General features: G+C 23.5%; 3 protein-coding genes across 3 annotated transcripts; all 3 read right to left on the bottom strand.

The window, feature by feature from the left end:
* Positions 1 to 9,464: 9,464 nt before the first annotated feature.
* Positions 9,465 to 10,250, bottom strand: GGS22DRAFT_113711 (uncharacterized protein). Its single transcript, XM_047958022.1, has 2 exons — positions 9,792 to 10,250; positions 9,465 to 9,727 (listed from the first exon to the last, which is right to left on the bottom strand). Exons 1-2 carry the CDS (start codon positions 9,849 to 9,851, stop codon positions 9,509 to 9,511), a joined length of 279 nt encoding a protein of 92 aa, XP_047813621.1. The 5' UTR covers positions 9,852 to 10,250; the 3' UTR covers positions 9,465 to 9,508.
* A 705-nt stretch (positions 10,251 to 10,955) lies between these two features.
* On the bottom strand, positions 10,956 to 12,984 carry GGS22DRAFT_113709 (uncharacterized protein). The gene is made up of 2 exons (XM_047958021.1): positions 12,959 to 12,984; positions 10,956 to 12,889 (listed from the first exon to the last, which is right to left on the bottom strand). The coding sequence occupies exon 2, from the start codon at positions 12,630 to 12,632 to the stop codon at positions 11,073 to 11,075; it is 1,560 nt and encodes a 519-aa protein (XP_047813620.1). The 5' UTR covers positions 12,633 to 12,889; positions 12,959 to 12,984; the 3' UTR covers positions 10,956 to 11,072.
* Positions 12,985 to 13,621: 637 nt separating this feature from the next.
* On the bottom strand, positions 13,622 to 14,674 carry GGS22DRAFT_182819 (plasma membrane proteolipid 3; the record flags this gene model as incomplete). The annotated part of the gene is made up of 3 exons (XM_047964012.1): positions 13,622 to 13,793; positions 13,865 to 13,940; positions 14,629 to 14,674. 3 exons carry the CDS (start codon positions 14,672 to 14,674, stop codon positions 13,622 to 13,624), a joined length of 294 nt encoding a protein of 97 aa, XP_047813619.1.
* Between the last annotated feature and the right edge of the window lie 300 nt (positions 14,675 to 14,974).

The raw sequence follows: 14,974 nt of genomic DNA, 5'->3' as shown, positions 1-14,974 counted from the left end.
ATTAATTTATAATTATTTTTTATATTATTTTTATTATTTTTCCTTAGTTTTTTTCCGATTAATAATTAAAATTATTTCGAAATACTTTTTAAAATATTTCGTTATATAATTAATCATTATATATTATAAACGATTTAACGATATATAAGTTAATTATTTTTTAAAAACCTTTATAAAATTAAGTTTTTTTTTTATTATTTAATACGATTTTTTCGATTATATAAGATTTTTAATCCGAATTTATAATAATAAATAATATCCGATAAAATAATATATTCGTATAATAATTTATACGAATTTCGAAAATAAAATATAAAGAAAAAAATAAGGTTAAAAAAAAAGAAAAATAAAAATAAAGGAAAAAATGTAATTAAAAAAGAAAAAAAAAATACGCGGAATATATTTATAAATATTACGGGGTTATATTCGAATAAATGTAAAGTTTTATTAAATTTATCGATTCGTAATTATAAGTTCGGGGCGTATTAATTTTTATAAAGTCGCGTATATTTTCGCGATATTATTTTTCGGGATTTTAAAATTTTTATTTAAAATTTTCTAATTTAATTTATATATAATAAATATAAATTAATTAACGTTATTAATAACGTTTTCATAGTTTTTAAGTTAATATAAAATAGTTTTTATAAATATATCGCGAATCGTATAATTTCGTTATTATTTATTTTTTTTAATTAAAAAAAATAAATATTTTAATTACGTATAAATTAATAACATAATTATTTAACGATATATTTTTTTATTAATTATTTTTTATTATTTAATTATTTATAATTAAAAATTTAACCATTAATTAATATTAATAAAATTAAAAATTAATATAAATTACGGTTAATTTAAAATAAAACGATTAATAAAAAAATTATATTAAAATTACGTTTTATATTTTTAAAATAAAAGTAAAAATTTAAGATTATATATACGAAAAATATAACTTTAATAAGTTATATAATTAATAATTTTAACGTTATTAATTATATGTTACATATTTTAATAAAAACGTGTTATATTAAAAAATTATTTAAATAAAATAAATAAATAAAAATTTACGGGAAATATTATATACATTTTATAATTTTCGATTATAATATAATTCCCGCATTTTATAAAAATGTTAAGCCCGAAAATGTAAAACATATAACATTAATTCGTATTTATTATTAATATTTTTTAAGAAAATAAATAATTTAATTATATTAAATATATAATATACGTTAAATTAAAAATATATATCGTTATATAAATTATTTAACGGTTATATAAAGGAATTTTTAAACGAATATTTATTTATATTATTTATTAAAAATTAATTTCGTATAAATTTAAAAATAATATAAATGTATTAATTTTTATAAAATGTTTAAATTATTTAATAACATTTATTATAAAAATTAATCGCATTTAAAATTACTTTAAGTAATAAATTAATTTTATATATAAAAATAAAAAAGATTTTAAATTTACGTTAAATATTAAAAAAATTATTATAAAAAAATACTTAATAATTAAAATTAAATATAACGAAATATTCGTTTATTAAATAATATAATTAATTAATTAATAATATTATATAAATTTATTACTTTTAAAATAATTTAAAACGAAAAAATAATAAACATTTTTTCGAAAAATTTCGTTAAAAAAACGAAATATACGATACGTATTTTTATTAACATTTTTAATTAAATAAAAAGTATTAAAATTATCGCCGTTATAAGGTTATTTATTATTAATTAATATATAATATAAAAAATAAGTTAAATTATAATTAATATCGTTATTATTCATAATAAAAAAATATAATAATAATATATAACTTTTCGAATATTTAAAATAGTAAATTTTAATCGTAAAAAAATTAATCGAAATAATAATAATAAAATTAAGTAAATATAATATAATTAAAAAAAATTATAAATAAAAAGTATTTTTTAAATTATATTATAATAATTTTAAATTAATAATAAATATAATATAAAAATAAAAAAATAATTAAAATAAATATAAATAAAAGCATTATAAAATTATTAATAATATTAAATAAAACGAATAAATAATTTACCCGAATAATTATATATTAAACATTTAATAATAAAATTAAAAGTTTTATATAAAAGTTATAATAATATTAATATAATTATAAATTTTTAATGTTTATATTATAATATATAAAAGTTATAATAAAATAAAACATAATTATAAGTTTTAATGTTTTTATTATAAAACTCGTTAAAAAAAATTCTTATTTTAATAATTTATTAAGCTTAATTAAAAACTTTTCTTTATTTTTCCCGAAATAATAACTTTTTTAAAACTCGGGTATTAATAAAATATTATACAAAAAAATTTAATTTTTATATTACGTAATTAATATTATTTTTAATTAAAAACGAAATAAAAAAAATATTATATTATTATAAAAAAATAAATAAAAATGAAAATATTAATTAATAAATTCGAATTTAATAATTAATAATATTAATTAAATTTTTTTTAAATTACGAAATATATATACACGTTAAATATTATATATTAAATTTTTTTAAATTAAAAAATTCGAAATTTCTTTATAATAAAAACAGGTTTTATAAAATTAAAAAAAAATATATATTTTAATAAATAAAATTTATTAAAATAATAACTTTTTTAAAATTCGAATATAATTTTTTAAAAATTAAATATTCGAATATATTAATATTAAAGTTGAAAAAAAAACTATTAGTTTTTAGTTTTTTTTAATTATTAATTTATTAATTAATTAATTAAAATTACGTAAAAAAACTATTTAATTAAATTAATTTTAATTAAGCCCGGTATTAATTAAGCTTAATTTTAATTAAAGGGTGATTAATTAAAAATTAAACTTAATGAATTAATTAATAACTAAGAAAATATTAAAAATTAAACATTTTTTTTATTTTTTTTTAAAAAGTTTTTAAAATAAAAAAATCAAATATATAAAAATTAAAAAAATATATTTAATAATATTAATATTAAATACTTTTAAAATATATTTATATAAGAATTTTATTTATTTATTTTTATTTACTATATTAAAAATAAACGTAAATAAATATTAAAAGTTATTTTATAAATTATAATTATTAATATTTAAAACATTATAATATATTATATTAATAATTTTATTTTAAATAATAAATACTTTTAATTATTTTAATATAATAAATTATATTTTTAAATAAAAAATTAAATTGAAATATTTTAAAAATAATTTTAAAAAAAATAAAAAATCTTTTAAATTTAAAGCGTGTTTAAATTTTATTATTTTAATTATTTTATATATTATTACTTTTTATTTAATATTATATTAAATACGAATTTAATATTTTATTTAAGTTATATTATTATTTTTATTAAATATAAAAGGTTAATTTTTATAATTTATTTATTTAATAAATAAAAAAAGTTTTATTTTATATTTAATTTTTTTTTTCATTATTTTCTCCGTAAATTTATTATAATTGTTTAAATTAAAAATTCCTTAACTTTTTAATAACGTAATTCATTTTATAATTTTAAGTAATAATCGATTACGATTTTTCGTAATAATATTACTTAAAATAAAAAAAACTCGTTTAATTAAAACTAAAATAATTAAAATTTATAAATACCATTTTATTAATAACGATAAAATCGGAAAACGAGTTTTATTTATTTTTTAATAATTTAAAACATCGGTTTATTAAAATTTATATTAATAAATATTAAATATAATATTAAATATAATATTAAAATATAAAAAAAAAAAAACTTACGTTTTTAAAGTAAATTTTTTTTAATAAATATATCGATATTTCGTTATTTAAATTCGAATTATTACTTAAATAAATATCGTCGTTAAAATTATTTTCGTTATTATTATTTTCGTTTCATTCGTTAAAAAATAAATTTAAATCGTTATTCTTAATAAAATATTCGTTTTAAACTTTATTTAAATCGTTATTTTTAATAAAATGTTCGTTTTAAACTTTATTTAAAATTATTAATTTATATAATTATATATTTAATATAAAATAAAAAAATAAATACTTATAAATTAAAATATTATATAAATATATTTAAAATATTTTATTTAATATTAAAATAATAATATAATAATCCTTTTTTTTAAAAATAATTAACTTTATAAATAAAATTTAAAATAATATTAAATAAATAATATTTATAATTTTTTAAATTCGAAAAAGTTAATTTCCGGGGAAAATATCGATTTAATTTTAAAAAGTTTTATTTTATAACGTCGATAAAACCTTATATTATAAATTTTTATAAAATATATTAATAAAATAAATAAATAAATAAATAAATAAATAAATAAATAAATAAATAAATAAATAAATAAATAAAAACTTACTTTTTTTTTATATTTTTTATTTTTTCGTTATACGTTATATTTAAATATTATGTTTAATAATAACGAATATAATTCGAACTTTAAAATCTTTTAACGAATGGTTTATTTTTAAAACCCCACTTATAATATATTAATATTATATTAATAAAAAAATAAAAAAATAAAAAATAAAAAAATAAGAAAATAAAAAATAAAAAAATAAAAAAATAAAAAATAAAAAAATAAGAAAATAAAAAATAAAAAAATAAAAAAATAAAAAACATACATAATACATTAAATAATCGTTTTTCGAGGTTAAAAAAGGTCGATAAATAATAAAGTTCGAGTAAATAAATTATTTTTAAAAATATAAATCGTTAAATTTAAATCATCGATTTTAAAATTAAGTTAATTTTCTTTTTCGATTAATGAAAAATTATTTACTAATTTCGAATTTAAAATATTTAAACTTTTAAATTAAATATTAGAAAAAGGTGTTTAAAAGAACGATATATTAATAAAATGATTTAATAACAAGGTTGAAATTTAATTACTAATAATTAGTACTAACCATGACTAAAACTAATTTAATTAGTTTTAGCCTTGACTAAAACTAAGCTTAGTTAGTACTGGCCTTGACTAAAACTAACTAAGCTTAGTTAATTAGTAACTAAGAAAAAATTAAAAACTAAACTTTTACCGCATTTTTATTTTAAAAATTAATTTCTCACCCATTATTAAATATTTTTAAACAAATAAAGTAGTTTTAAAATCAGGAAGTTAAGCTCTATTTAATAATATAATATATATCTTATTATATATTTTATATAAATTATAATATCGATTCTAAGAACTTTACCCTGTACGAGGTTTTCATGACGTATTACTAAATCAGGAAATTAGCTATGATTACATAACATAGATTACGTAATAGAGGATTATTTGAAGAGTTCAATAATATATTTCATATATTTATAGCTATTTTATTTAATTAGTTATTAAGGATTTACTGTAACTTCAGGGTAACGATATTTTCACTTGGAAAGTTTTTCGAAAATGAAATATTTTTAAGTTTTTTTCGAAAAAATCAAAAGTTTCAAACTTTTTTTATAAATCGGAATAAATATATAAAATTAATCTGTTTGGAGCTTTTACTTAGTTTTTAATAAATATAATTAAATATAATTCTTTTAAATTAATAAGTTAAATATTAAATGATTTAGAAATTTTCGAAAAAATAAAAAATAAAAAATTTAGTTTTTAATATTTCTTTAGTTATTAATTAACTAACTAAGCTTAGTTTTTAGTTAATTACAGGCCTGATTAAAACTAATTTAGTTAGTTAGTTTTCTTACGTAATTTTAATTAATTAATTAGTAATTAAAAAAAACTAAAAACTAATAGTTTTTTTTTTAACTTTGTTTAATAATAAATAATTTAATAAAAATAATATAATATATTTTTAATTTTTAAATTTTTAATAAAATTAATTTTTTATTTATATAAAAAAATAAATGTAAAATATTTTAAATAATAAAACGATAAACGTTCGAATAATAAAATTATAAAACGATAAACGTATATTTAAAAATTATAAAATAATAAACGTTCGAAAAGTAAAATTATAAAATAATAAATATATAATTAAAAAATATAAAATAATAAATGCATAAAAATAAAACGATTAACGTACGATTTAATAAAATATTTAATATATTATTCGTTTTAAAAAAACATTCGATATATTAAAGTTTTAATATTATACGATTATTTTATTATTATTATAATATATCGTATGTTTTTAATTTTATTAAATTTTTATATATATTACGATATTTTTTTTTATTTTTAAAAATTAAAATAATATATTATTTATATCGATTTTTATATATTTATTTAACCGTTTTTAATACGTAATTCGTATTTTTTTTCGAAATGTTTACTTTTAATGAAATTTATCGAGTTATGCTTCGAAAAATCGAAATTAATTACGAATTATATACATTTTAATTTTAATTTTAAAATAATCGTAATACGCGGTAAATAAGTTTTATTTATTTAGTTTTATTTTTTTATTTCGTTTCGTTTTATATATTTATTTCGTTTCGTTTTATATATTTATTTTATTTCGTTTTATATATTTATTTCGTTTCGTTTTATTTATTTATTTATTTCGTTTTATTTTATATATTTCGTTTTATTTTTATTATAAAACCCGTTTAAATTAATTTATATTAATTTTAATCGAAAAAAACCGGTAACATTTATACGATTTATAATTACCACGTTTAATTATAAACTTTCGATTTTACGGTTAAAAATTTATTATTATCGTCGTATATTTTAATTAATTATTTCGATTTAACCGATGTAAATAAATTAATATTATAAATGATTTTAAATTTATTTTATTAATATATTAATAATATTATAAATATTATAATTAAGAAAAATACGGTTTATAACGGTTATTATTATATAAATTCGATTTTTTCGAGCCGAATTTTAATTATTTTATAATAAATTTTACCCTTTTTCGATATATAAATTTTTAATTATATTTAATTATATTTATAAATATTTATTAATTTATATTTAATGGTTTAAATAACGATTAAAAAGTGGATTTTAAATTTTAAAAAATTAATAAAAATATATTATTATTAAAAAATTTATAAAAAAAAAATAAAAAAATAAATATTTCGTATTTTATATAAATTAATTTTTAATTTTATTAATAAATTATAAAATATAATATATTATATTATAATATAATAAATAATAATATTTTTATTTATATAATTTTAATTTTTTAAAATATTTAAATTATTATAAAATAACGTAAAAAGTATTTTTATAAAATTTACGAATAAATTATTTATTAATATTAAAATATTAAATAATTAATTTAATTTAAATAATTAAATAATGTTTTATAAATATTAAAATATTATAAATGAATTTATAATATTAAATATTATTACTTATAATATATAAATAATATTCGAAAAAAAAGCCGTTTTTTAAGAAATATTTTTTTAAACTTTTTTAAAACGTTATAAAATAAAATAATTTTTCAAATATATATTTTAATTAAAATAAAATATATAATAATATTATAATTATATTATTATTATTATATTAAATATAATTTAAATTATTAAATATATATTATATTTAAAAAAATAAATAATTTTTTTTTAAAAAAAAATTATTATTAATTTTTAATATTTTTTTAATTATTAATTAATTAAGCTTAATTAATTTTAATTAAGTTTAATTTTAATTAAAATTAATTTTAATTATAATTAATATTAATTATTAATAATTAAATTTTAACTTTAATTAATATTAATTATATTAAAATTCGTTTAATATTTTTTCGAAATATTATATTTTAATTAATAATAATATTAATAATTAATAAAATATTTTTATAAAAAACTTTTTATATAATTTATATATAAAAATATTTATTAAAATTTTTATATTAATAAAATATTTATAATTAAAAAAAAAAATTTCGTAATAAAAAATATTTTATTAATATTTAATTTTTTTATTAATTAAAACGTAATATTTTTTAAATAATATTAAACGAATTTTAATATAATCAATATTAATAAAATTTAAATTCGAAAATTATTTATTATTTTAATTAATTCGAATTAATTTTAATTAATAAATAATATTACCCGCGTAATATAAAAACCGGATTTTAACGCGTAATATTATATAATAATATCGAATATATTTTTTTTCGCATATAAATTTAAATATAAATACATATATTAATAATAATTTAATTAATAATTTTCGAAATTTTAATAATATTTTATTATATTTATATATTTTTAACTTTAATTTATTTTTTTTAAATTAAATAAATTAATATAAATATAAAATTTATATTAATTAAAAATTTTTTTAAAAATAATTTAATTAATTTTAAATGTAATTATAATAATCGAAAATTAATTAATATATAAATAATAAAAATTAAAATTATATATAAATTATTTAATAAATTTTTAATTAAAAGTTTTAATTTTAAATATTAAATATATTATATATTTTTCGTTTAATTATTTAATTAAATAAAATTATAAAAAATATATAATTAATTTTAATTAATTAAATTATTAAATGTTTTTTATATAAATTTAATTATAAAAATATTTAATTCGAATTAATTATAAAAAAATAAATTAAATTAAAACGTATAATTTAATAATAAATTTAATAATTTATTTATTTTAAATTTTATTATCGAAATATTTTTTTTATTTTAATTATTTATATTTTATTTAATTTATAATTAAAATAAATGCATTTTATATTAATTAAATTATAATTAATTACGTTTTTAATTAAATAAAATTTCGTATTTTTATTAATTTATTTTATTAAAATATAATAAATCGAAATTAAAAATATATAAATAAAATAAAATTTTTATTTTATATTAATTAAATTATCGCGAATATAAATATTTTATATGTAATTTATATACGAAAAAAAATATATTTAATATTATTATATAATATTACGCGGAAAAATCCGGTTTTCGTATTACGCGGGTAATATTATTTTAATTAATTTTAATTTTAATTATAATTTAATAATTTTTTTTAATTTTAATTAAAATATAATTTATATTATTTAAAAACGTTTTATAAAATAATTAATTAAATTTAAATTTCGAATTTTTAAAATAATTTTAATTACGAAATAATTTATTAAAAATTTAATATTACGAAAAAATATAAATTTTAAAATAAAATTTAAAAATTTAAATTATAATATTTAAATTTTTAATTAATTTATATAAAATAATATATATATTTTTCGCCGGCTTTTTTTTAAACTTTTTTAACGTTATTATTAACGTTAATTATATAACGTAAATAATATTACTTTTATTTAATTAACGGTTTTTTTTTTCACTTAAACCGGGGTGTAAAATACTTAAAAATTTCCTTACGAAAAATTACACTCGTTAAACTTAAGCAATGCTTCCGGCACGAGGACCTTACATATTTATAACAGCATGCATTTTATTAATGTTCCCTCGATTTTATCCTAGTTAACGTAATAACCTATTGCAAGCTCCAGTTCCAAGAATAGCCATTTTTAAAAGCTGGGGTCGTCTAATAATCCGGCATCGATACACTGGCGCTGTTGTCCGAATGACAGATTGTTCGAAGCACAATCCGCGGCGCTAGGGGCATTAGGGAACGTCTTTGTTAACCCTGCAATGGTATTTGCATCGAGTCCAAATCCTCCAGTGAGAGCACCCTGTGCAGCATTTGTCGTAGCATCATCATTTCCCGTGGTATTCTTGCAACTCTTCTATTAAAGGTCAGTTTGATCATTCAACTCTCAGGCCTTGTTACCGAGTTAGGGTAGGACATACGACAGGAGCAGCGAGCGCAGTTGCACTTAGGAGGATAGAAATGAAAACGGTAATTTGCATTTTGGCTGAGTGAATCTCGTTGTCCCGCAACGTGGAATGATAATAAAGAGTTATTTGAGGTGATAAAGTAGTGGACGATCAACGTGATAGAATAGAATGATGATGCTAAAGCTGTCCTGTAAGATGGCGACGATCAAGAGTATTTATCTTCGAACATCTCGATATGGTTTTCTATACTTGTTTTAGAGGCTAGCTTTGCCTTCCGAAAATGGCATCCGTCTCGCCGTTGTTGTAACAGTTTTTGAAGGCGTCAAATATCCAAAAGACCCCTTCGGTAAGTAACGTGAGTTTCACTTATCTCCCTAGTCCTTAGCCGCCATTGGTTCGTTTCCATTGTCACCTTAGTAAAAAATGCTTGGCGACGATGTCAGGTTACGTGCCAAGATGCTGAAAGCTAAAAGGGGTCGGTCGTTTTGCATTTCTAATATTCGAAACACAAGAGTTCTGGAACATTGATAGTTGAGTTTATTATGAACTTTTACATAGTATGGTGTAGTCTTGAAAGCCTTGTTAGTTCGGTTACCCCTCTTGGCGTTTTAGTTCTCCAAAGAGGCTCAAAATCGGTTGTATCGTGACAGGGGATAATCCCGTAGGTAAGGCTATCGTTTTCATTTATCAAGACGTTGATAGCCTCACGGTTTCGGAGCGAAACGAGGGAACAAATCTTAGCGGAGCTAGATGACTAGCGGCTGCGCCTACCGTAGTGGGTGTGCATCAGAAAGGCACATTGCTCTTGTAGACCTCTCTAAAACACAGCAACACTAACGACACTGTATTGATATGAACTTATGAGTCTTATTATAAGTCAGGATTTGGTATCTTACCGATCTCCAAAACGGGGGCAACGTAGCTTGCGCTAATGTCAACCCGTATAATACGAGTGAGGTTTCCAATATCTGCGGTAACATGCGGTGAAGGAGAAACGAAAGTGTTTGTGAGTAAATCTCGAGGTGCCAGTCTGTTTCCTTCCCTCGTAATTATGTTCATAAGCTCTCTACCATGTCGTTAAGAGTGACCTAGCAGATTTGCAGCTTGAGTAGCCATCTATCCATGTTCACGATCAGGTACCAGGACGCCCGCACTCTGGTGGTACCCATCCCTTGACAAGATGCTAACATTAACCAAAATCAAACCATGTCTTCTAATAAGTGTTATTTTCACATTGTTAGTATCGTGAAGCCATGCATAAAATATGTCGGATTACAATATAACGGGGGATTATCATGTTGGGTCAACGCCCTTGTACCTTGCGTCTGCGAGTGGTTCGGTTGACTTGAGCAATTCTCGCAGAGTACCTTCCGCGTAGGAGGAATAGGCCTTAGGTCCCGAGGGACCTAACGGACCCAGCTCAGAAGCCATCCCTTTCCAAGACACCCAGGCTGTAAAGCCGGCTAATAGACCTGATAAAGTCTTTGGCTCCTCGGGTGCCGTAATCGCGGCGGTGGCAACGGACTCCGACGCAACAGCCCTGGAGGGTTCTGGCGGAGTGTCGCGTGTATAATATTTCACGGTAGATCCTTCAGGCGACGTCTTGGTCTGGAGGTGATTTGGTGATGTTCGTGGCTCGGCGGGGTCACTTAATAGGACCGCTCCGGAAGCCTTTAGTGTAGCACTAGTCCCCTGCATCTGACTCTTAGAGGTGTCGATAATGGCAGCCGCGAATAGAGCCGACCTCGGTGGAAGACATGCCCGTTGGTCATCGTGTTGCTCGCTACTAGCCTGAGCTTCCGTACTGTTCGCGCTTGCGCTCTCGTCCTTGATGTCGTTATCCATAGTTGCACGGCCTCGCACTTCCTCGACAATCTCAGCGGCTGGTTTTTTGTTGCTCTTATCCTCATCGGAAGACCGACTCGAGCTCATGATCGTCTCCAGAGTACCGTAGGCAACACTTCTTCGACGGGTCGCGTTTCTCCGCTTCTTCGTTTGCATGGAGCCCATATGCTCATCATCGCTCGACACCGCCTGTAAAGTGGGCCCAATAGAAACATGGTTTCTGAACGATGGGGTTGGCGGACCCAAGAAACCGGACCCCGAACCTTGAGGGGCTATGTGGACTTCGTACTGGTTGCTGAGAGAGTATCTCGTGCGCGCACAGATCTCTGCTATGCGGTCTAGGTCTGCGCCAACATCCTGCTGTATGTCTGCTATAATGCTCTTGAAGGTAAAAGATTCGAGGGGGGGTAGCTTGGCACCAGCCACACCACGACTCTTTTCGTTCCTTTTGTGCCGCGCCATACTTTTCACTGGTCCATCCCGACTAGGGCGCTGAGGAGGGGGATTCGGCGAGGACGAAACGGTGGAGACGGATACCGGGCCCCTGGTGGACGACGAAGGAGGCACGCCTGAGTATGTGCGGACTACAACGGGTTGGGAATAGGTCTCGGTAGTTGTGCTCTTAACACTTGGTGGGCCACTTGCCCCGGTGTAGCGAGGGCGCGAGGACGGCTGGGATCGGCTTAGCTGACGTAGGGCAGTTGTGCGATGAGCAGCGGTCGAGTCGTCTAGGGGGATTGGTCTCCCTTCGGCGGTACTGGGTATTAGGAAGGTTGATGAAGTATTCTTCGGGAAGAGAGGAGGGAAAACGAATGGTAGTGAACGCCGGCGTGTATGTGTATCAAGAGTATCGTGAGTATCAAGGGTACCATGGGTATTGTGAGGATCACCGCCTAGGAGAATTCCGCCGTGCGGAAGGGGAGAGGGGGGAGAGGAGGGAGAGAGAGGAGGAGAAGGACTGCGAAGCAGAGAAGATTGGAAATGTGGATGGTATGGGGTGTCTGCCATGTCCTTCTAAGGGGGGCGTTCGACGTATATAGGAGTATTGCTTTCAAGGCGCAGGATCCAGGATAGAGGCAACTCAGTTCGGCCTGAGACAAGGCAATATGTTGTCGGATATGCTGTAGTAGCCAACAGGAGGTGATTGATATTGTTAGAGAAGGTGGATGGTGGATATGGTTTGCTGGGTCGGACCTATGCGGTGCGAAGAAGTAGGGTGATTCGACGATACGTAGGCAGGACATGTGGTTCGAACCGGACGAGAGCTATGTTTGATGTTGTTATTCTATCCTTCCCGTATGATTGAGTATGGAGAGGAGGTGGAAAAGACGGACCAGGGATTAAGAGCTGCATAGAGTCGTGGTGCTGTTTAAGTGGATAATTACATTTATTGAAGAGGGGTTCTCAAGCAGTGACAAGCAATGACCAGCGATGCTTTACACGCTTACACGCCTGCACGCTTGCGCACCCAGGTATAGCTGTACCCACATATTGACCATACCGTTAAAGGCAAGGCTGGTTGTCTTACTGTATCTACGTATCTCCCACCTGAATAAATTCGCTAAATACAAATATATCTTCTCTCTCCAGCATATACATACCTACCAAATACTACTAGGTAGGTACTAGGTACATATATATGTAGATAGGTAGGTATATTTCTTACTATTTGCCTAGGACATACTGGACATGGAGGAAACACTCAAGCGGTACGTAGGTACCTAGTACTGTTAGCAGGGAGAGGCAGGAATACTTCAAATGTTATTAGGAATACTTAATAACATTAGGAAGTACAGCGGGTTCCGATTCTTCTACCGCCTGGCAGCTCAGCTACCTACATATTACAACGTACATAGGTATGCATAAATGAATAATTTGCCTTTGAAGAATCCACCAGGAATCTCCCGGCGACATACAGCGTACAATACAGACAGTACAAAGCCTTGGCCAATCCATCTCCTCCAGTGCTTCTCTACCATGTACCGATCACCGACCGCTTAGTGTGGAGGTGGTTGAACTATCGTACCATACCCTCCGCCGCCAGTTTGCACGCGATCACTATAGACACCGGGGGCTCGGCGGGCAGCAACTCGGCCTTCCCTGGCTTGCTCTCGACGATCATAGTAGACGTATTCGATATAAAAGGCGTGGATGTGACCTGGTATGTATCTGTTTTGCCGTGTTAATCTGAGCAACAATAAAATTTACAGCGCGAACGCGCTTATCGTTTCGTCACATACCCGAGGATGGTGAGGCAGATATTGATAAAAAGATCAGCGCCACACCCGGCAACGACCCAGACACCGATCGGTGGGACTGTGAGGCATTGAAGTTAGCGACACAACGTAAACAATATCCATAGTGGCTTAGATTAATTAGAAGTAGCCTACACTCCCATGCAATTGAAATGAGTCCGTTTTGTTAGAGCTCAAGTTGTGCCAAGACCTCTCTCCAGATTTAGATTAGTATGATAATAGCTCCGTAGCCCCGGCTTTTCCAGACCTAATATTTCTATCTCGAATAACTTCACCAAAACGTAATAAATCATTAAGAATTTAACGTATTTTAATTAATTATAAGATGCGCTTTCTAACGAATTAGGTTACATTTATTAAAATTCCTTTAATAAAAAAATATTTAACGATATTTTTAACCATTAAAATTTATCCCTAGTAAACGATTACTAAGGTTAACCGAATAATTTACAAAAATAAGCTGTTTATTCCTTTAACTATAACTCTACGAAAAAAGCTTATTATTTCATACAACCAGTTTTATTAAAATCGCTAAATTAAAGACTATAATTATAACCCCTTTACAAAATTACTTCAATTAAAATCGAAAAATTATATTTATATATAATTTAATAGTAATTAATGGTCGTTAAGGAACAGAATTTTCAAACATATGATTAGCCGATCTTATCTATCTATATACGGTATAAAGCCTTGGCGTAACTTAAGCTCTAACAAAACGGACTCATTTCAATTGCATGGGAGTGTACAAAGGAGAGTTATTAAGACGATAAGTATAGCTGAGGCGGCGCCCATTTTGTGCGGATCAAAGATTTAGTTAGGTGTGTGATAATTAGAGGAATAGACTATTAGATTTCCAATGTTTTTAGTTGTTAATATTCTTGATTGTCTTCTTATGTAATTATGGTCTCGGTGTTTTGCCGTTGAGTTGTCTAAGGAAGTGCGAGAGTCGACATTACATATGTAAGCGCTCTGGCTGTAAACTGGATGCATAGATGCTTACACTACCGGGAGGGGGGGGTATTTGGACATGGTCACAACTAACGTTTCAGTATTTCGACCTGATCACCACCTTCTATAAGCCTTGCTAGGGAT

Source organism: Annulohypoxylon maeteangense, assembly GCF_022496945.1.
Source record: "Annulohypoxylon maeteangense strain CBS 123835 unplaced genomic scaffold GGS22scaffold_43, whole genome shotgun sequence".
Lineage (NCBI taxonomy): Eukaryota > Fungi > Ascomycota > Sordariomycetes > Xylariales > Hypoxylaceae > Annulohypoxylon > Annulohypoxylon maeteangense.
Note: the sequence above shows the minus strand (reverse complement) of the source record. Positions and strands in the feature narration are given on the sequence as shown.

Excerpts from the sequence above, each read along its gene's own strand:
- GGS22DRAFT_113711 (XM_047958022.1), bottom strand. The coding sequence starts at position 9,851 with ATGCAAATTACCGTTTTCATTTCTATCCTCCTAAGTGCAACTGCGCTC. Across the intron at positions 9,728-9,791 it reads CTGCGCTCGCTGCTCCTGTC|AAGAGTTGCAAGAATACCAC; the intron begins GTATGTCCTACC and ends GACCTTTAATAG.
- GGS22DRAFT_113709 (XM_047958021.1), bottom strand. The coding sequence starts at position 12,632 with ATGGCAGACACCCCATACCATCCACATTTCCAATCTTCTCTGCTTCGC.